The sequence below is a fragment of the Hippopotamus amphibius genome, chromosome 2 (genome assembly GCF_030028045.1).
Source record: "Hippopotamus amphibius kiboko isolate mHipAmp2 chromosome 2, mHipAmp2.hap2, whole genome shotgun sequence".
NCBI classification, from domain to species: Eukaryota; Metazoa; Chordata; class Mammalia; order Artiodactyla; family Hippopotamidae; genus Hippopotamus; species Hippopotamus amphibius.
In genome coordinates this window covers 193,162,875-193,185,010 of record NC_080187.1, presented here as the reverse complement: position 1 = coordinate 193,185,010, position 22,136 = coordinate 193,162,875, and the positions used below count along the sequence as shown (strand labels likewise).

The 22,136-nt window shown below is 35.4% G+C and overlaps 1 protein-coding gene and 1 pseudogene across 5 annotated transcripts in view; one reads left to right on the top strand and one right to left on the bottom strand.

The window, feature by feature from the left end:
* TRPM7 (transient receptor potential cation channel subfamily M member 7) overlaps window positions 1-22,136 on the top strand; it is a 124,781-nt gene that overhangs the window by 28,670 nt on the left and 73,975 nt on the right. For all 5 annotated transcript variants that reach the window (XR_009051359.1, XM_057722172.1, XM_057722169.1 and 2 more), the window contains 7 exons: window positions 1,461-1,674; window positions 4,060-4,184; window positions 4,869-5,040; window positions 6,275-6,449; window positions 8,455-8,578; window positions 9,716-9,788; window positions 11,570-11,670. Coding sequence is in view for 4 of the 5 variants with exons in the window: in XM_057722172.1 (XP_057578155.1) it covers window positions 1,461-1,674; window positions 4,060-4,184; window positions 4,869-5,040; window positions 6,275-6,449; window positions 8,455-8,578; window positions 9,716-9,788; window positions 11,570-11,670 (984 nt within the window). In the remaining variant the exon portion in view is untranslated. The remainder of the gene's footprint in view (window positions 1-1,460; window positions 1,675-4,059; window positions 4,185-4,868; window positions 5,041-6,274; window positions 6,450-8,454; window positions 8,579-9,715; window positions 9,789-11,569; window positions 11,671-22,136) is intronic.
* On the bottom strand, window positions 14,176-15,232 carry LOC130845243 (etoposide-induced protein 2.4 homolog; annotated as a pseudogene).

Sequence of the window (22,136 nt, the reverse complement as noted above, 5' to 3'; positions counted from 1 at the left end):
AAACGGAATTCCTCATTTATTACTAATATAATCTTTTTTTAAAAAAATTTATTAACTTTAGATTGTTTTTCAAACACTACTTAATGTATCCAAGTATAATAATGAGTTAAACAGAACTAATGCAAAAAGAATATAGAACAAATCTCATTACAAATCATTGTTAAGGGACTCTGGAGTCTTCTCAGTTTTTTATAATTCTGGTATTTTGGGATATTTTTCCTTGGTGTTTAATCTCTTCTTGTAAAGGAATTGGCACTATATTGTTTTGCAAAGAACCTTTATTAGAGATGATTAAAAGTGTTTTTCTTCCAACATCTGAATATTTTAGATTTCTTATGAGCTAAATCATAGGTGCTTTAGATAAAGAAAGTGAATTAGAGTAGTCATAGCAAGTAAATTTTGTGATGTCACTTACCAGAAAGATTTTTTTTTTAATCTTTCAAACCAGAAGAACTTATTCCTCAGATATGATAGCATATTTTCCATGGAATGATTCTTCAGAAATTAAACTGGTGATTCCATCTGAACACTTTGAAATACTGAGCAGAATTTATTGTTTTCTGTAGTTTGTGAGTCAAATCCATAGTTAACCTCCAGTGAAGGAAACAATCATCCATATTAAATATATCATTGTTATTTTAGCGCATAGTCACAATTCTGTTACAAATGGATTAGATCATTGATCAGACTTTGAAACAGATAATTCAGTATTTGCCTCTTACAGTAGGAAGAGTTGTAGAAGTTTCCATGTTTTCACCATTCTTCTCTTATTTTCCCTTTTCCCATCATCATACCTATCCTTAACACTTTTTTTTTGTTTGTTTTTGGCTGCGTTGGGTCTTTGTTGCTGCTTGCGGGATTTCTCTAGTTGCAGTAAGCAGGGCTACTTGTTGCGATGCACGGGCTTCTCATTGTGGTGGCTTCTCTTGTTGCAGAGCATGGGCTCTAGGCACGTGGGCTTGAGTAAGTTGCAGTACGCGGGCTCAGTAGTTGTGGCTTGAGGGCTTTAGAGTGCAGGCACAGTAGTTGTGGCGTATGGGACCAGGGATCGAACCCGTGTCCCCTGCATTGGCAGGCAGATTCTTAACCACTGTGCCACCAGGGAAGTCCCAACACTTCTCACTCAATGCATACTCATAGTTAAGGCAATAAATAGTATGGATAAATTTGTAAATCAAACGAATGGTAATTAAGTTTATATAAACAGAAAGTAACAAATTTATGTCTTAAAGTTTAAAAATTAGAGTGCCATTACTTCTATAGCTCTTATGGAATGATTCTGCAGCTTTAAAATTGTTTGCTATTGATTATTCCTGGGAGTGTAAATATATTAAAAGTAGCCTATGAAATCTATTTTATGATAATCTGATTCAAATGAAATTTTTCTTGTCATATAATGTTGTATTTTGAAGCCTGTGAATATTCAATTACTGCTATTGTTTTAAAAAATTTTTTATTAGTATGTGAGGCTATCATATGACACCAAACCTGAAGTCATTCTACAACTGCTGCTTAAGGAATGGCAAATGGAATTACCCAAACTTGTTATCTCTGTACATGGTGGCATGCAGAAATTTGAGCTTCACCCACGAATCAAGCAGTTGCTTGGAAAGGGTCTTATTAAAGCTGCAGTAACAACCGGAGCCTGGATTTTAACTGGAGGAGTAAACACAGGTAATGTGATTATACTAGTTTTTGTTGGTGTGTTTGTAAATTTTTCATAATATCAATTAGATATTTGAAAAGTCAACACTGACTATAAATATGTTCAATTTTTCTGTTAAATAACCTACAGTTCCTAAGTATAAATGCTAACTGAAAAAGTATTTGGTTTTCTTTTATTCTTTTAGAAGAATAATATGCTTTATTGTTCACTTTTTTTAAAATTAAAACTTTATTTATTTATTTATTTATATTTGGCCACAACAAGCGCCTTGAGGGATCTTATTTCCCTGACCAGGGATCAAACCCGGGCCCCTTTTGTGGAAGTGCTGAGTCCTAACTATTGGACCGCCAGGGAATCCCCAAGAATAATACTCTTTAGAGCAAGGGTTTGCAAACTATGGCTCCATGCACCAAATCCAACCTACTGCTTGATTTTATAAATAAAGGTATATTGGAACACAGCCACGCTCATGTTTCATATTGTTTTGTGTCATACTTTAGTGGTACAAAAGCAGAGGTGAAGAGTCTGACGAAGACTATATACCCTGCAAAGCCTAAAATATTTACTATTTGGTCCTTTGTGAAAAATGTTTGCTGACCCTCTACTGTATAGCAAAGTGTTATTCTTGTCACTTTGTGACTACTGGTAAATTGAGAGAAGAATGGCAATTCATTGCCTAGACAGTGGTAAGCAATAGCTTTTCAAATTAGTTTTTAATGTACCATAATCTTTAATTCTAAGTCTTCCCTATCACATATACAGGTTGGATATAAGGAAGGCCAATTAATTTTAATATCCAAATAAAACATGATTATTATTTAAATTAGCTTGCAAAAATCTAATTCGTTGTCAGCAACTGTTTTTTGAACCTCATTGTGTGTCAGGTACCTTCTGGCTGCTGAAAATATATCATTCCACAAAATAAAATATTTACCTTCATGGAGCTTATATTCTAGTGGGGAAGATGTAGACAACAAACAGATAACTAAATAGTGTATAATAAATTGGATAAGGGGTTTGGAGATACATGAAATGTAGAGGAGGGATAGTGAGGGATGATCAAGGGGCTTCATTGATAAGGTGACATTTGAGTAGAGATAGAAGGAAATGGAGCAAGTTGAGAATAATGTGGGGCAGAGCATTTAAAGGAGAAGAAACAGCAAGTGTTGGAAAATAGTAAGAAAAATCCAGTGTAGCTTGAGTGGAATGAGCAAGGATTGCCATGTGATGAGATCAGAAAGTTATGGGTGAGTGGTGGTGGTGGGGCTGGCATGGGATGGTGTGGTGAATAGCATGGGTAATAGACAGATCATCATATAAGGCCTTGTGGGCCATTAAAAACACTGACTTTTAATCTGAATGAGAAGGGGCAGTTTTAATCAGAGAGTTTACAAGAGCAAAGATCACTTGAGTGATGGTTTAAAAATAGTCTGTAAACAGGCAAGGCAAGCAGTTGGAAGAACAGTGAAGGTGCTATTTCCATAATCCATATGAGAAATGAGATCTAATGCATTATGAAAATCAAATTGAGTGATACATTGCTTTGCTAGGGCTGCTGTAATAAAATACCACAGACTGAGTGGCTTAAACAAAAGACATTTATATTCTCACAGTCCTGGAGACCCAAGATCAAGATGTTAGCAGGTTTGGTTCCTCCTGAGGCATCTCTCCTTGACTTATAGATGGCCATCTTCTCACTGTGTCCTCTCATGGCCTTTCCTGCATGCATGTGCATCCCTGGTGTCTCTTTTTGTGTCTAAATTTTCCCTTCTTATAAGGACACCAGGCAGGTTGGATTAGGGCCCACCCTGACAAGTTCATTTTCACATGATAACCTAAAGGACCTATTTCCAAATAGTCACATTCTAAGGTACTGGGATTAGGATTTCAACATATGAATTTTGGGGAGTTTGCACTTTAGTCCATAACAAGTGATAATGAGAAGTTATGTGCTCTTTTGAATTATCTTCTCTACTTTCCTCTGAATTTTTGATTCAGTTGGAAAACTTTTGTAGTTGTTTTTTGTGAGTGTGTGTGTTTTGCTTATAGTCCTGAGCCATACTCTTCTTTTTTTTTAGATGATGTATAGAGCAGTAACAAAAACTACAGTTAACATGAGGAATCTAAGAGAGGAGACTAGGCCTAACAACATGGTAAAAGTTAGTTTTACGTGTGTTTCAGGCAGTTGTAGTGATTTGACATTGTGGGTTTTTTTTTTTCTTTTTCTTTTTTGTCCTTGTGTTTTCTTTTGTAAGTTTGTCTTTTGGACCTTGTTGCCTTTTATCTTGTATATGTAAAGAAAAATATCACCATTTTTAATGTTATCGAGCACAGGATTATTCTGAACACAATAAAGACTTTCAAATAAAGTGAATTAAATTTTGTGTGAACAGGCGTGGCAAAACATGTTGGTGATGCCCTTAAAGAACATGCTTCCAGATCATCTCGAAAGATTTGCACTATCGGAATAGCTCCATGGGGAGTGATTGAAAACAGAAATGATCTTGTTGGGAGAGATGTAAGAGTGCTTTTTAAAATTTCTTATGTTTAAACTTATGTATAAACAGAATTAGAGCAAGAATAGTGTGAAGTCAGCCTAAAATATTCACGATCATACCATGATCCTTTCGAAAATGCATTCATAGATATAAAAAATAGTGTTAGTGTATTTGGTTTCAGCCTTTTGTATAACTACTTCACACCTTTTCCATATCATGCCAGTCTTTGTAATTAAAGTTTTAATGACTACATAACATTAAGAATTTATAATGATCACTTTCAAGTTCAATTAAATTTCTAATGTCAATTTTAAAGATTCTACTTAGGACTGGGAAAATAGCAATATAATGTTTGATTGCTTTTATTCAGTGTCCTTTATATATTGCACTTTTTTCACTAATAACCTAATAGTTTCTTCACATTGTTTATTTGCTTATTTGTTGCTGCTTCTTTTGCATGAGATGATGAAATATGGTATATTCTGTAATGAGAGCCAAAATATAATTGTATGGCTCAGCCCCTTATTGAATAATGTTTAGCTGCTTAAAGCTCATGCTTTTTGATATATTCTTTTACATTCTCTATTTGTTGCTGTGCATAGACTTGTACCTCCTACTTGCCTTTACAGATTATTTCAAAATTTGTTTTTACTTTATATTATATTTAATCCTGCCCACTAACTCTCATGTTTGCTATTGTTTAGGTGGTTGCTCCTTACCAAACCTTATTGAACCCTCTGAGCAAACTGAATGTTCTGAATAATCTACATTCCCATTTCATATTGGTGGATGATGGCACTGTTGGAAAGTATGGGGCAGAAGTCAGACTGAGAAGAGAACTTGAAAAAACTATTAATCAGCAAAGAATTCATGCTAGTAAGGGAATTTATAAATTTGTTGTTTAAATTATTCTGGGTTGTATTAATTGCGAGCAGCATTCTAAAAAAGGTAGAATGTTCAAGTGCTCATTTCCTTATGTAGCAGGATGACATAGTAAACAACCAAGAATGACTGCGCTTACACAAACTAAGACCTAGGAAAGGAAGTCTGAGATTAAATAGGGTACTTAGATATCAAGGCCAAAACCACAAAGGTTCTTTGGAAGCTTTGTTACTATTGTAATCCCATTGCAGTTCAGGGAATTCAGAAATATTCTTAATGTATGATATACTCCAGTACATGACTTTGAAATTCAGGATTGAAGAGGGAAAACATACTTTCTTGTGAAGTAAGAATCACCTTGCTAACACGAGTAGGTATCACTCTTTGGTAGATATGTTTTAAAAATTGGTATTCTTGACATTAGTTTGTCTGCCTTTCCAGCCATGGTCAAAGTTTTTGATTTAACATCTAGGTTTTTATTTTAAAAAGAAGAAATTTTATAATTTTAGGACACTGAGAAAGTGAGCTCTATGACGAAGTGGCAATTCAAAATCATCCAATAGTATTTTCAGATTATGATGGAATCGCAGCATCTCCTAAAAATTAGGAATGTCTTAGAGTCCTTCAGTTGTCTGTATTTTGGATTCTTTGACTGCATTGCAAGTTATTGTAAAAACAAAAATTTGTATTCACTAAATTTTTTGTTACTCTTATGGAGGTCTTGGAATTTAATTATCTGTTCTGTTTATGTAATCCTAATTCTGTTATTAGTTTCTATTTTAATGTCTCAATGCATTTGGAATCAGAAATACACATTTGAAAAGTGATTAAAAACAGATACAAATGAGAAGTTCAACTTACGCAGTATTAAAAAGCAAACCGAAAACCAAACTGGTGTTTTAATTTCTTGTCAAGAGTTTAAAGTAGTGAAATATACAAAATAATGATTGCTTTTCATTGACTATATAAATTACATATTATGTGTGCCTTGTTATATATTGGATTTTCTAATTTTGTTATTTAGAACATACTTAAAGTCAGTGTAAAAGTAATTTATTCAGTATTTAATATTTGTATCAGACTAGTATCATGTTGAGTACTTAAAATGAAGTCAACAGTCCTATAAGAAGTTATTTTGGGTTTTTATTTTATTTTTGATTGAGTAAAAAATAAGATTAAATTATTGAAATTTACCTAATATCATAATTAATCTTTTACCTTTCTTAAGGAATTGGTCAAGGTGTTCCTGTGGTGGCACTTATATTTGAGGGTGGGCCAAATGTTATCCTCACAGTTTTAGAATACCTTCAGGAAAGTCCTCCTGTTCCAGTTGTCGTATGTGAAGGAACAGGCAGAGCTGCAGATCTACTAGCATATATTCATAAACAAACAGAAGAAGGAGGGTGAGTGTATAATTACAGCATATTTTTAATGATTTTATGTAAAGAAGCTTGTGGTTTTTAGAATATTAGATTCATTTCAGTGTTTTATGAACATGAAAATACCTTCTAAGTCTTGAGGAAATAGCCTGTCTGATACATTATTGGAATGAATTAAAATGTAAGTCTTTGTAGTGGACAGTTTTGCAAGATATATTAAACATACAGAGGCACATATCTTTTGACCCAGTAGTTCCATTTCTGGTGATTGTTCCTACAAATGTACTTACACACATGTAAAATAACATATATAAAGTTACTCAATACAGTGTGGTTTGCAATATTAAAAGATTGGAACAATATAGAATGTATATCAAGGGGACTAAACTTTCAACACGCCTGCACAATGGAGTAGTTTGTAGTTGTGTAAGGTTTTAATCTGTATAATGGATTTGGGAAGATTACCAAAATATATGCATAGAAAAAGGAAAAGGTACAGTGACATGTATATTTTGGCACCTTTTATGTAGAAAAAAAGAAGAGGAGATAATTGTTTCCTGGAAAATTATTCAAAGTAATAGTGTTTCTTGAAACCAGTTGAGATGGAATGGGCTGATGGAAGACAGTGGGAAGGACACTTTCACGATGAATTTTCACATTTTTATATTTTATATCATTTTTTTCAAAAATTGATTTATTTATTTTATTGGCTGTGTTGGGTCTTCATTGCTGCACATGGGTTTTCTCTAGTTGCGGTGAGTAGGGGCTACTCTTCATTGTGGTGTGCAGGCTCCTTATTGTGGTGGCCTCTCTTGTTGAGGAGCACGGGCTCTAGGCACATGGGCTTCAGTAGTTGTGGCACGAGGGATCAATAGTTGTGGCTCACAGGCTCTAGAGCTCAGGCTCAATAGTTGTGGCACATGGGCTTAGTTGCTCTGTGGCATGTGGGATCTTCCCGGGGCAGGGATTGAACCCATGTCCCCTCCATTGGCAGGCAGGTTCCCAACCACTGTGCCACCTAGGAAGTCCCCATATCATATTTTTGAGCCATGTAAATATATTCCATATTGCGAAAAAGAAATAAAAATGCAAATGTGTTGATACTTAACATATTTTGGTGAAATAATGCTTTATACACTATAATACGAGGGTGAGTCAAAAATTATCTGCACTCTGGCTGTAGAATTTATTTTAATTAACTTCTTAAAAAGACAAATACATCATTTTTCGACATAATCTCCTTACTTTTCAATACACTTTGTCCATCTGTCAACAAGCTTTCATATTCTGTCATTAAAAAATGTTTTAGGTTGAGCTGTGAGCCACGAATGCACCGCTGTCTTCACATCTTCACGGGGACAGGCGTACGGCTCCTTCTTGATGGCTAACACTTATATGACCTTCCTTGAACTTCTCTATCCATTCATGTACACTTCTTCGTGACAAAACACTTTCTCCATACTGGGCACAAAGTCTTCAATAAATAACAGCACCAGGTACACTCTCAGACCACATAAATTGAATCACTGCACGCTGCTTTTCTCTCGTGCAAATCACAAGTGGGGCATCCATTTTTGCTTGCACCACGGTTACAAGTGAACTGATGTAATACAATTACACCTGCACAGCAGTGACTGGGGAGACAGTAGCCTTGAATGGAAAACGCTAAGACAGTGCAGCCAATAGAAGTTTTTATATAACTGGAGTGTGAATAATTTCTGACTCACTCTTGTATCTTAAAATTATCTTTATACAATATCTTATAGAATGTGAGTGCTGATAATGTTAACACATGCCCTGTAAAAAAATTCGAAATAATTCGGAGAGAAAAATCACTCCATTCTGCTTTCCACCCTTATGACTTATAGTGGGAATCTAAAAAAGGAGAAAATTTCACTCAGGATCAAGTATTTAATATTAATACAGTATCTTTAAATGTCTTGCCTGGATCCACCAGTACTTGATATTAGATTCTGCAAATAATGGAATTTGAAATCAGTGGATTGAGTTATGTTTCCTCTTACTTTAGGAATCTTCCTGATGCAGCAGAGCCTGATATTATTTCAACCATCAAAAAAACATTTAATTTTGGCCAGAGTGAAGCAGTTCATTTATTTCAAACACTGATGGAATGTATGAAAAGAAAGGAGCTTGTAAGTAGATTTCAGCAGAATAAGCCTTTTTATTTCTCTAAATTGGAGAAATACTTTTTAAATTACTTACTTACTTACTTTATTTATTTATTTTTGGCCTCTCCCTGTGGCTTGTGAAATTTTAGTTCCTCAACCAGGAACTGAACCTGGGCCCTCTGCAGTGAAAGCATGGAGTCCTTAACCACTGGACCTCCAGGGAATTCCCAGTTGGAGAAATATTTTTTTAAAAAATTTGGATTTAAAATTTTTAAATCTTTTTAACCATGTAAACATGTCATTTATAATTTTGTTCAAGCTAAGAGATAGCTTAGAAGGATTATAGTTTTTATATGGTATTGAGACATGTATTGCACTTCTGTTTTAGAAAAAGTTTCATAACTAAGCCTCAGTAGATTATGTCCGAGATCAAGGAAGAATTCTAAAGAGTTGCTAATGACTTCTCTAAAATATATTTGGGGAAAAAACTATTTTCCTTTGAGTGAGTACTCAAAATAAAGATCAATGGTGCTTAATTTCAGTCATCTAGACATGGGCTTAAGTTTACAGAGACAGAAAATTTTAACAGCTCTGTAAGTAAGGTAGGTGGTAACATGGTTTGATTTGTTCTTTTCTTTCATGCATTTCATTTTTGTGCACTGAAATGAAGTTAGTTGAAAAAATTATATTGAGGTTATAACAATAGACTTTTACTTTATGAAAATGTTATTAAGTAGAAGCGTCTCAAATGGTATTATGTTTCAGATAATTTTAAATAAATTTCAGTAAAAGGATTCAGCAGAACACTTCTCATTCAAGAACACATATATTACTTGAATTGAGTAAGTGTCCACTGTGCAGAAGAAACAGCAGGATTTACTCAGATTAGTAATCGATAGCCTCAGCTCATAAATTGCTTATTTTGGGCATAAAATGGATCAAAAAATACTATAATATGAAACCAAACATTTTGAATATACTTGAACTTTATTTGGTAAGATAGAAATTTTTTACTTTTCTGGATTTTGATTGTAATGAAATTATTTCTGACCCAAAAAACTGTATCTGCCATGTAGTTTGAAATTACTTTGTGGAATATGTGCCTTATGCCTTAGCTTTTAAAATGTAAAGACATAATATTATGAATTAATCTTTAAATAGATCACTGTTTTCCACATTGGATCAGATGAACATCAAGATATAGATGTAGCAATACTTACTGCACTGCTTAAAGGTAAGCCTTAAAATTTATTTATTAGAGCTTTCATTTACAGTCCTTTTGTATAAGTTAGGATTTATTCATTTGGCTAAATGTTTGACAACTGAATTTTTCAATAATTTTTCTTTGTAAAAGACACAGTGTTCACTTTCTTTGGCAGTAAATTCGCTTTTGTTTTTAATCTTATAATTTTTTTAAAAAGTTCATACCAGCAGTTACCATTAGACCTATTTAATTATCCTGTTAAGAATGTGTCAAACGTGTCATGTTTTTAATTGGCTGAAAAATAAGTGTTTAAAAGTAGTAAGGTATTAATAGAAATTAAGGATAGCATTCTTGAATGTGCTGTTTTCATTAGGAAGGAAAATTTGGAAGAAAACTAGCAGTGTCTTCTAGGACTAAGGGGTTAATGCACATGCAGTTGAATTGTTTTCCTCTCATTGTCTTTCCGAAGACATCCAAGTGATAAAAGAAACAATATTATAGTGAAAAATCTTTTCAAAAATTAGTAACTAAAATGTTGTTCAGTCTGGGCACCTGAAAGTCTCAGTATGCAGTGAGGTGGCAAAAACAGAGCAAGAGGGCATTGTCTTATCATTCACAAAAATTTCCCAAATATTAGACCACAATAAATTGCCATTAAATCAGACATTTCAAAAATACTGTAATAAAATATATTTATGTAATCTGAGAATAAGAGATCATAAGTAATAGGAAGCCCAGAAACCTTAAAGGGAAAGGTCAGTAACTACGATTGCATAAAAATAAAAATTAGAGAGCACCTAATATTTGCCATATACTTTCTGTGTACTAGCTATTGTGCTTTAGTGGTTTATGTTGTTTACCCTTTTGATAGCTCTATGAGGAAGGTTTCCTGTTATTTTCCTCATTTTGTAGATGATAAAACTAAGGATAGGAAGGTGGAAGGATCACAAAAGGTGTTATAAGTTAGTAATAAAAGTGGAAAAATGAGTCAAAATTTATGTAAAAGATTTTAGCAGAGTAATACAAATGCTTGGGGGAAATGTGGAAAAGATGGGAAAATGTTATAACAAAAAAATCCCATAGAAGTTGTTTATCCTCCTTTTGGGTATTTGTATACTCCTGATGGATGATGTAACCTTTGTGGAATATATTTTGGCAGCGTATCAAAAGCTTTAAAGTGTGTATCCTTCTACACAGCAGTTTGGCTTCTACAAATTCATCCTGTTAATAAACACGTGCACAGAAATATACTCATCAAAAATTTCAGAATAACGTGAAATGTCCACTAGTTAGAATATTTGTTGAATAAATTTTAGTTCCTCTTTAAAAGGTGTTTATATGTGTGTGTATATATATATATGGTACATCTATGTGTACTGTTATTGAAAACTAAATATGATACATAAAGCAGGCTACTGAATACTTTGTATAGCATGATCCACGTTTGCATAAACAAGTAAAAGTATATGTATGAACTCATATATGCAGAGAAAAGCACCTGTAAGGATATTTTTCATAATATTAACAGTCAGTACTGTTGCTGTGAGAGAAACAGGTCATCTTTCTTTTATATTCATTGTTGTGTGTTCTGAATTGTTTGCAATGGACGCAGCTCTGTCTTTTCTATAGTTGGAAAACAAAAGTCCTCAACCTTGGGGTAACCTTATCTTTCTGAGGCAGGCTACCTCTGAATAGTGACTGACTCTAGCTGTGTAAGTTAATTATAGGGGAATGGTGGGAGTTTATAAGTGTTCATGTTTTAATGGAGAGAAATTAATTGAACTTATCGGCTGTTTTCTTTATTTGATTAGGCACTAATGCATCTGCATTTGACCAGCTCATCCTTACATTGGCATGGGATAGAGTTGACATTGCCAAAAATCATGTATTTGTTTATGGACAGCAGTGGCTGGTATGTAAATAATCTATATAAACAATGTAATTAAATTAAACTAAGTTAATCACAGTGTATTTGCTGAAACTGTAATCAATTTTGACATTTACCTGTTAGTCAAAAGTGCAAAGTTATTGTAGCTAAACATTTCTGCAACATCCAGAGCCTTTTAGGATTTAATAAGTTCTGTTTGTCTCTTGATAAAAACTGTTTTTTATAGGGTATAGATCTCTAAAAATCCTATACGGAAAAAAGTTTTAGAAATAGTGCTCTTTGCATCTATGTTTATTAAGAATGTTGGCCTGTAATTTTCTTTTCTTGTGGGGTCTTTTTTTTTTTTTTTTTAATTTTATTTATTTATTTATTATTTTTTGGGGGGTACACCAAGTTCAATCATCTGTCTTTATACACATATCCCCGTATTCCCTCCCTTCCTTGACTCCCCCCGCCTCGAGTCCCCCCCACCCTCCCCACCCCAGTCCTCTAAGGCATCTTCCATCCTCAAGTTGGACTCCCTTTGTCATACAACTTCCCATTGACTATCTATTTTACAGTTGGTAGTATATATATGTCTGTGCTACTCTCTCGCTTCGTCTCAGCTTCCCCTTCACCCCCCGCCCCCTCCCAAACCTCGAGATCTCCAGTCCATTCTCTGTGTCTGCATCCTGTTCTTGTCACTGAGTTCATCAGTACCATTTTTAGATTCCGTATATGTGAGTTAGCATACAATATTTGTCTTTCTCTTTCTGACTAACTTCACTCTGTATGACAGACTGTAGTTCTATCCACCTCATTACATATAGCTCCATTTTATAGCTGAGTAATATTCCATTGTATATATATGCCACATCTTCTTTATCCATTCATTTTTTGATGGGCATTTAGGTTGCTTCCATGTCCTGGCTATTATAAACAGTGCTGCAATAAACATTATGGTACATGTTTCTTTTGGGATTATGGTTTTCTTTGGGTATATGCCCAGTAGTGTTGTGGGGTCTTTTATTTTGGTATCAGAGTAATGTTGGACTCATAAAATGAGTTTGGAAGAGTTTGAGAAGGATTGGTATTAGTTCTTCTTTGAATGTTTGGTAAAATTCACTAGTGAAGCTGTCTGATTCTTACTAGTAGTCTGTTCAGAATTTCTGTTTCATCATAATTCAGTCTTGGTAGGTTGTATGTTTCTAGGAATTTATTTCTTCTAGGTTGTCCAGTTTGTTGGCATCTAATTGTTTATATTGACCTCTTATGATCCTTTGTATTTCTGTAGTATCGGTTGTAACATCTGTTTCATTTGTGATTTTAGTTGAGTCCTTTCTTTTTTTCCTTCCTGAGTCTAGCTAAGTAAGGGCTTGTCAATTTTATCTTTTCAGAGAACTGGCTCTAGTTTCATTCTAGTTGTCTTTTCAATCTATTGTTCTTTGTTAGTTTCTTCCTTCTGATAACTTTGAGTATCGTTTGCTCTTCTTTTTCTGGTTTCTTGTGTGTGTGTGTGTGTGTGTGTGTGTTCCATGAATATATTTCTTGAAGTGACAGTTTGTAAATTTCAACCCTTACACATTTGTAGGAAACCAGCTCACGTTTATCTTAAAACTGTGTAAGTGTTTTGACATCTGCCCCCTCCTGCCATATTTAGTCTCTTTAAAATGACAGGAAAACACCAACCAATCACAGGTATAATGGGTTTAATAAGTTTACCCCTTCAGTTCCTATTTGCAGCACCCAATATTCCTTTGAAATAACAGACAGACCCAGCAGTGGCCAACAGTAAATTTCAGACCTCCAGAATTTAAAAGTTCAGATTCTCTGAGCATTCTGTGTTGCAATGGCACTTGTCCAAAATTGGTACCTCCCTATAGTTGGGGGAGCTTGAAATGTACCAGTGAAAAAAGCTTTTTCCCCTTTAAGGGGAAGAAAAAAAAATCACTGCTCAAAACCCAGCAGGTCTGGCTCTGAGGTCTTTCCTCCTATCCCATCTCTTCAGACTTGGTTTTTTTTCAGTGGAGCAAGAGACCAAATCTAACCTGAGTTACAAGAAACAAGACAGTGATGGCTATAAAGGGAGTGGCCAGGAGCAGCAGATTCTCTTTTAACTCCCATATCCAATATATGTGCGTCACAGGAAAACAAAAATAACAGGTCCACAAAATACAACCGCTAGAATTATAAAAATCCATTCATCCAAGGGTGGTGGAAGGCAGGAAGGGGAAGTGGGATGATAAATGGCACAGGGAGAAAAAGTATTCAAATCAGTCCAGGCATGGGGGCTGGCAAATGCTAGAAAAGAGCTGCAGAAAAACCTGTGTTCCTTTCAGACTCACTGGTATTTAAAATCCATACTGGTATGAGGAAGATTCTGCCTTACGTGCACCAGAGACAAAAATCCTGATTCCTCAGAGAGAAAGGAATGTGCACAGGGCCCTTGGCAGAGTGAGTCCTGCCTTCCCTGGTGGGGGAAGTGAACAAGGAAAAGAGCTGCCACGGTGTCCTTCCAATCCCACCCATCCCCTCTGGATGGCAGGCAACTCAGTGGCCCTCAGCAGCCTTCAGTTTGGCAGGAGATGGGTGCAGTGAGGGGAACTTCTCTACAGAAGTTGAGCTACTCAGGGCAGACTGCAGCTAGACCGTCTTGCAGAAGAGTCTGTTGCTTAAGAAAACCACCAAGGAGAAGGGCGCAATTGGGAAAGGTATGCTTTGGCAGCAGTCTTTGCTTCACTGGTGCAGATAATGAATAAAGGAGAGAGGATGGAGAAGAGGCAGCCACTGACAACGGAGGAGGGCTGCATTGCTGTGGGGAAAGCCAAGGGCAAACCAAATCCACAGTAGTAAGGCCAGTTCCTTTCTGTGTTTGACAACTGCTGGTGCATTTCAGTTCCTTTGTTGAACCAATGATATTCAAAACAGTATAGTGAGTAGAGAAGAGACATATGCAGGAGACTAAGCAGCTGACCAAAAAGATGGATGGGAAAGAGACTCACAAACATGCCCTGGCGGGAAAAGAGCCTTCAGCAAAAGGTTGAAGAGCATGTCAGCGATGATTTTGCTGACGCTAGGGAAGGGGTGAGGCTTCCTCCCTGATACCTCGAAGGCCAGATCAGCTATATCCTGAAACCAAGTTGTGTTCATGACTTTGCTAAGCACAAACGGGGAGCACCCAAAGAACACTGAAAATTGATGTGAGGAGAAATTCCAGCCACGACCAAACATCCCCATGGAGTGATGGATCACCAATAATTTGGGCCGTTACTGACTGAATCACAGTAATAAACACTCACTAAAACAAGAAGAGACTGAACCAGAATACTCCACCATTCCAAGCGCAGCACTGAAAAATTCTACTAACAATATGTGGTTCACTCTCTTGCTTCCTCTGTATACTCTGGGCTCTCCTCTGAGCCAGGACACTGCTTGCCCTTCTTTGACGCTGCTCCTCTCTCTTCTGTTGAATTTGACCATCTAGCTTTGAGATGGTACAAATTCCTCAGATGGAGTCTTTGATTCCCCTGGCAAGGTCCTGCAGAAAGGTCTTGACACTGTCAGCCATCTCTTCACTGCCCACTACACAAAGGAGAGGGAAGCATCCCCAAATCTTTCATCATGAAGTACCTGGTGGCTTCGCCATTGCAGCTCTGTCTCCAGCCCATCCCCATCTTCAGCCTGGCCCCTTGCCCACCATGGGCCCGCTCAGCTCCTCTGCGACCCCCTGCACCCGGCTGCCCACTTCTGCCCAGGTGCTCTCAAGGCCGGGGCCACCTTTTTCTGTTTTCTTGAGGTGTAAAGGGTTTTTCTTAGGTTAAGACTTCTTGTTTTATGAGGTAGGCATTTATCACTGTGAACTTCCTTGTTAGAACTGCTTTTGCTGCATCCTACAAATTTTTGTATGTTACGTTTCCATTTTTGTTTGTTTCAAGGTATTTATTTCTCTTGATTTCTTCTTTGACCCATTGCTCATTGAGTGGTGTGTTGCTTGATCTTCAAATATTTATGAATTTTCCATTTTTCTGTGTGTAATTAATTTCCAGTTTCATACCATTGTGGTCAGAAAAGATGCTTGATATGATTTCAGCCTTAAAGTTATTAAGACTTGTTTTGTGGTCTAACATGGTCTGTCCTACACAATTTTCCGTGTGCGCTTGAGAAGAATGTGTATTCTGTTGCTTTTGGATGGGACATTCTACATACCTCTGTTAAGTCCATGTGGTCTAATGTGTCATTTAGGGCTGAAGTTTTCTTACTAATTGTCTGTCGGGATGATCTATCCATTGATATAAGTGGGTATTAAAGTTATTTTGTTTTGCTTTCTGTTTTTCCCTTTGTCTGTTAATATTTTCTTTATGTATTTAGATGCTCTTATATTGGGTACATAAATATTTACAAATACTGTATTTTCTATTTGAATTGACCCCTTTATTATTATGTGCCACCTATCTTTGTTTGTTATTACAGTCTCTTTTTTAAAGTCTGTTTTATCTGATTTAAGTAAGCTTTCTTTTGCTTTCCTTTTGCCTGGAATATTTTTTTCCATTTCTTCACTTTCAGTCTATATGTGTGTCCTTACATCTAAAATGAGTCTCTTGTAGGCAGCATATAGATGGGTCTTGTGCTTTTATCTGTTCAGCTACTCTGTGTCTTTGAATTGTTGAATTTAGTTCATTTACATTTAAAATAATTATTATATGTACTTATTGACATTTTGTTAATTGTTTTCTGGCTGTTTTTGTAATTCCTCTGTTCCTTTTTTTTTCCCCCCCTCTTGCTTTCTTCTTTTGTGTTTTGATGACTTTAGTGATATATGTATATTTTTTTCTCTTCATCTTTTGTATGTTTACTGTAGGTTCTTGCTTTTTGGTTACCATGAGGTAACATATAATAACTTATATCTATAACAGTATTTTATGTTGATAACCACTTGTTTGAGCCTATTCTAAATCTCAACATTTTTATACTGCCCCTTCCTGTTTTCTGTTTTTCATGTCACATTTTACATCTTTTTATTTTGAATATCCCTTAACTAATTATTGTAATCATGGCTGTTTTTACTACTTTCGTCTTTTAACCTTTATTCTAACTTCATAAGTGGTTAATCTACTACTTTTACTATATGTTTACTGTTCCAGTGAGATTCTTTCATGTTTTCTTGTTACTAATTACCACCCTTTCTTTTCAGCTTAAAAGAAGCTCCCTTAACATTTCTTGAAAGTCTGGTTTAGTGGTGATCAGCTCTTTTAGCTTGTGCTGGTTTGGAAAAGCCTTTCTTTCCTTCAATTCAGAATAAGATTTTTTGCCAGGTAGAGTATTCTTGGTTAGAAGTCTTTTCTTTCCGAACTTTGAATATATCATGCCACTCCCTTCTGGCCTGCAAAGTTTCTGCTGAAAAATCTGCTGATAGTCTTATGGAGATTTCCTTCTATATAACAAGTTGGTTTTCTCTTGCTGCTTTTAATGTTCTCTCCTTATCTTTCACTTTTGGCATTTCAGTTGTGTGTCTTGGTTGGGGTCTCTATAGGTTCACCTTATTTGGAACTCTCTGAGCTTCCTGTATCTGTGTGTTTGTTTTCGTCCTCAGGTTAGGGAAGTTTCAGCCATTATTTCTTCAAATATGATTTCTTCCCCTTTGTCTCTCTTCTTCTGGGAACCCTGTAGTGTGAATGTTAGTCCATTTGATGTTGTCCTGTAAGTCCCTTAAGCTAACATCACTTTTTAAAAAATTGTTTTTGTTACTTGGATTGGGTGAATTCCACTGCCTTGTCTCCAAGTTGACTAGTCCTTTCTTCTGCTTCATCTAGTTCACTTTTGAACCCTGTTAGTGTATTTTTCAGTTCAGTTTTTTATTTTTCAGCTCTGTGACTTCTATTTGGTACTTTCTTAGATTTTCCACCTCTTTGTTGAAGTTCTCACTGTGTTCGTTCTTCTCCACAATTTGGTGAGCGTCATTCTAATAATTACTTTGAACTTTTTATCAGGTAAATTGCTTATCTCCATTTTGTAGAAGTTTTTCCCTGAGGTTTTATCTTGTTCTTTCATTTAGAATATATTTCTCAGTTTCTCCATTTTACTTGACTCTATTGGTTTCTATACAGTAGATAAAATAACCATCTCTTCCAGTCTTGAAGAAGTGGCCTTGTCAGTCAACCTTGACTCAGCTTTTTGTTCTCTCTCAAACCTCTCTGCTTGTTCAAGCAATGTATTATATTTTTACCAGCTCCCAGGAGTTGAGAGTGTGCCATTACCTATCAGTGTCCATAAGAGGAGTATTTCAGCATCCAGATTTAGACTGATTGGAATTCAGACCCTTAGACAACAGCTTTTGATAATCTTCAACAAAAATGTTAGAAAACTGAATTCAACAATACTTTTAAAGGATCACATACCATAATCAAGTGGGATTTATTCTGAGGATCTGCAAGTCCGTCAGCGTGATATATGCCATTAAGAAAATGAATGATAAAAATCATAAACAACTCAGTAGATGCAGAAAAAGCATTTCACATAATTCTGTGTCTATTTATGATAAAGACTGTCAACGAAGCAGGTGTAGAGGGAATGTACCTCAACATAATAAAGGCGATTATGACAAGCCTGCAGCTAACATCATATTCAGCGGTGAGAAGTTGAAAGTTTTTCCTCCAAGATCAGGAACAAGACAAGGATCCCAATCTTGCTACTTTTGTCTAACATAGTATTGGAAGCCCTAGCCACAGCAGTTAGGCAAGAGAAAGTAATAAAAGGCAAGAGAAAATAATAAAAGACATCTAAATTGGAAAGGAAAAGGTAAGACTGTCATCTTTTGCTGATGACATGATACTGTGTGTAGAAAACCCTAAAGACTTTGCCAAAAAACTGGTTAAAACTGATAAATGAGTTCAGCAAAGTTGCAGGATACATCTGTTGTGTTTCTATACACTAATAACAAAATATCTGAAAGAGAAATTAAGAAAACAGTCCCATTTGCAACTTCATCAAAAAGAATAAATTACCTAGGAATAAATTCAACCAAGGAGGTGAAAGATCTGTGTACTGAAAACTATAATGTGTTGATGAAAGAAATTGAAGAAGATACAGAGAAATGGAAAGGTATTTCGTGCTCATTGATTGGAAGAATCAGTATTGCTAAAATGTCTACACTACCCAAAGCAACCTATAGATTCTGCGCAATTTCCATCAAAATTCCAATGGCATTTTTCATAGAAATAGGACAAGCAATTCTAAAATTTGTGTAGGACCACAGAAGATCCTGAATAACCAAAACAATCTTGAGAAAGAAGAACAAAGCTGGAAGCATTATTATCCCTGATTTAAAACTGTGTTACAAAGCTGTGGTAATTTAAACGGTATGGTATTGGCATAAAAACAGATAAATAGGTCAGTGGAACAGAGTAGAGAGCCCAGAAGTGAACTCATGCACATATGGTCAATTAGTTTACAACAGAGTAATCCAGAGCATACAGTGGGCGAAGGACAGTGTTTTCAGTTATTCATGTTGGGAAAACTGAATAGCTCCATGCAAAGACTGAAGCTTGACCACTGTGTTATACCACACACAAAAATTAATTCAAAATGGATTAAAGACTTGAACATAAGACCTGAAACCATGAAACTTTTAGAAGAAAACATAGGTGGTAAGCTCCTTGACATACATGGGTTTTGGTGATGATTTTTTGAATCTCACACCAAAAGCAAAAACTACAAAAGCAAAAATAAACAAGTAGGACTAACTCAAACTAAAAAGCTTCTGCACAGCAAAGGAAACCATCCATAAAATGAAAAGCAGCCTACTCTGTTGAAGAAAATATTTACAAATCATATATCTGATAAGTGGCTAATATCCAAAATAGATAAAGGACTCATTCAACTCAACAGCAAAAAAAAAAAAGCCAAAAAACAAAAAAAAAAACACCCCCAAATCCAGAAAACAAACAACCAACCAAAAAACCCAACAGAAAAATGGACAAAAAGTCTGAATAGACATTTTTTCCAAAGAAGACCTGCAAATGGCCAAAAGGCACATGAAAAGATGCTCAACATCATTAATCATTAGGATAATGCATATCAAAACCACAGTGAGATACCATTTCAAACCTATTAGAATGGATATTATAAAAAAGATAAATAACAAGTGTTGGCAAGGATGTGGAGAAAGGGGGACCTTTGTGCACTGTTAGTTGGAATGTAAATTGCTGCAGCTACTATGAAAAATATTACAGAGGTTCCTCAAAAAATTAAGAAATAGAACTACCATATGATCCAGTAATTCTGCTTCTGGGTATTTATCTGAAGGAAGGGAACGGAAAGATAACCTGCACCCTCATGTTCATTGCAGCATTCTTTAAAGAATAATATTTTCCATTATTATTGGAAACAACGTAAGTGTCCATTGATGGATGAATGGATTAAGAAATTGTGTGTATGTATGCTTGTGTGTGTGTGTGTGTGTGTGTGTGTGTGTGTGTGTGGTGGATTATTACTCAGCCGTAAAAAAGGGATGAAGTCTTGCCATTTACAGCATGGTTGGACCTTGAGGGCATTATGCCATGTGATATAAGTCAAAGAAAGACAAATACTGTCTGATCTCTCATATGGTATGAATTATATGTGGAATTTAAAAAAAAATTAAGCTCATAGGTACAGAGACCAGATTGGTGGTTGCCAGAGGCAGATGTGGGTGGTGGGCAAAACGGGTGGAGTTGGTTAAAAGGTTAAAAAAAATGGAAAAAGAAAAGAAGAAATAGTGCTCTGTGTACAAGAGAACTCATTATAGTGTTTTCTTGAATATTTAGGCCAATTTCTTCTGCAGTCTTACCCATCTAAGTAAATGGCCACAACTGCTTCCCACTTTCTGAGACAAAGTGTCATTTTTAACTTTTCTGTTTCAGTCCAATTCCTTTTGTAAATCTTTCATATCTGCTTTCCGAATATCTAATTTTATTATCCTGGTCCAATCTACTATCACCCTTTTTCTGCATTGTTTTAGTAGTATCCTGTTTGGTTTCCTTATTCTCTTTCTTCCTCTCATTTTACAGACAGAAGGTATATCATACTGTATTTAACCAGACCACAATCCAGAGTCCTTATGATGTCCTGCAAGGCTTACCATAGTCCACACCATTACCTTATGTCATCTGCTCTGTTACGTACATGTTACCACTGTTTCCTTTGCTCTCTCTCGTGTAGCCATGTTGACCTTGTTGTTCCTAGGACATATCAAAAATGCTCCTGTCTCTGGGCTTTGTACTTGCTGTTTCCTCTGTCTGGAACATTAGTCCCCTAGATGCCTACTTGGCATGGCATCTTCTTATCTCTCTGGCTTCAAACCAAATGTCTCCTTCTCAGTTAGGCTTTTACTGTTCTCCCTTTTTTAATAGCAGCTGCCTATGACATCATTTTCTATGTTCTTCTCTGCCATTTTTTTCTATAGCATTTATCATCTGATACATAATACATTTAAGCTATTTATTTATTGTTCTACTCCTGGGAAGTTAATTTTATGAAAGCAAGAATATTTTTCGGTTTTGTTCACTGCTACATTCACAGTATAGTAAGTGCTTCACAGATTTTTGTTAAATGTCTGAATCAGTAGGAGGCTGGGTAAATTAAGTGTTTATCCATACCTTGGAGTATTATCTAGCCTTTACAGAGGATGAGCTAGATCCTTTCTATTTATATAGAAAGGAAAACAGAAAATTGCAGAACAGTATGCATAGTATGATCTTAATTGTAGCAAATTCTGTTTATAAATGGCAGATTTGTGCATGTCTACATGTCCTGTGTGCTCATAGAACCTTCCTGGAAACAGTTAATGTGGGATATATCTGCAGAGATGAGGAGCAAAGGAGAGAACGTTTTATTTCATATCATTTTCTCTTATTTGATTTTTTTAAACCATGGGAATGTATTTCCTGTATAATTATAATTTAAAAGTTATTTAGTTGCTTCCCCTGTTACGAAACTATAGAGGAAGAAACTGGTATTAATCAGGTGTGGTTAAACTCCAGCAGTAAACCAGCCTTTTATTCCCTTGAGTAGTTTCATTGGATTTTTGATCTCCTCACATATAAAGCCTTAAACAAAGCCTTTGTCTTCTTTTTATGTTTGTTTTATCTCATGAATTTGTTATACATAGCATTATCTATTTGATTTTATGCTTCCTTTACCCTAAAGGTAGAGTTTGTAGGACAGTTGTTTTTTTCCTCTGTTGTTAGGAATTCAGTATGCATTGAGTGTGTAAAGAAATGCTGTTTTACAAAGATTTTTTTTTTAACTAAATCTTTTCTTTCTTAGGTATGAAAATTTTGTCAGGCTTTGTTGTTCTAGGCCAGTGATTATAAACCCAGTTGGATAGACCACTTTTTAAAACAAAAATTTTGTTACACCCTTTTTTATTATATGAAAAAGAAATTCCATAAATACAAACTACACAGATTCTTTTGAAAAACAGTATACTGCCCTAATTATATTGAAGATAGAGAAATGAAAGTGATTTATAGTAA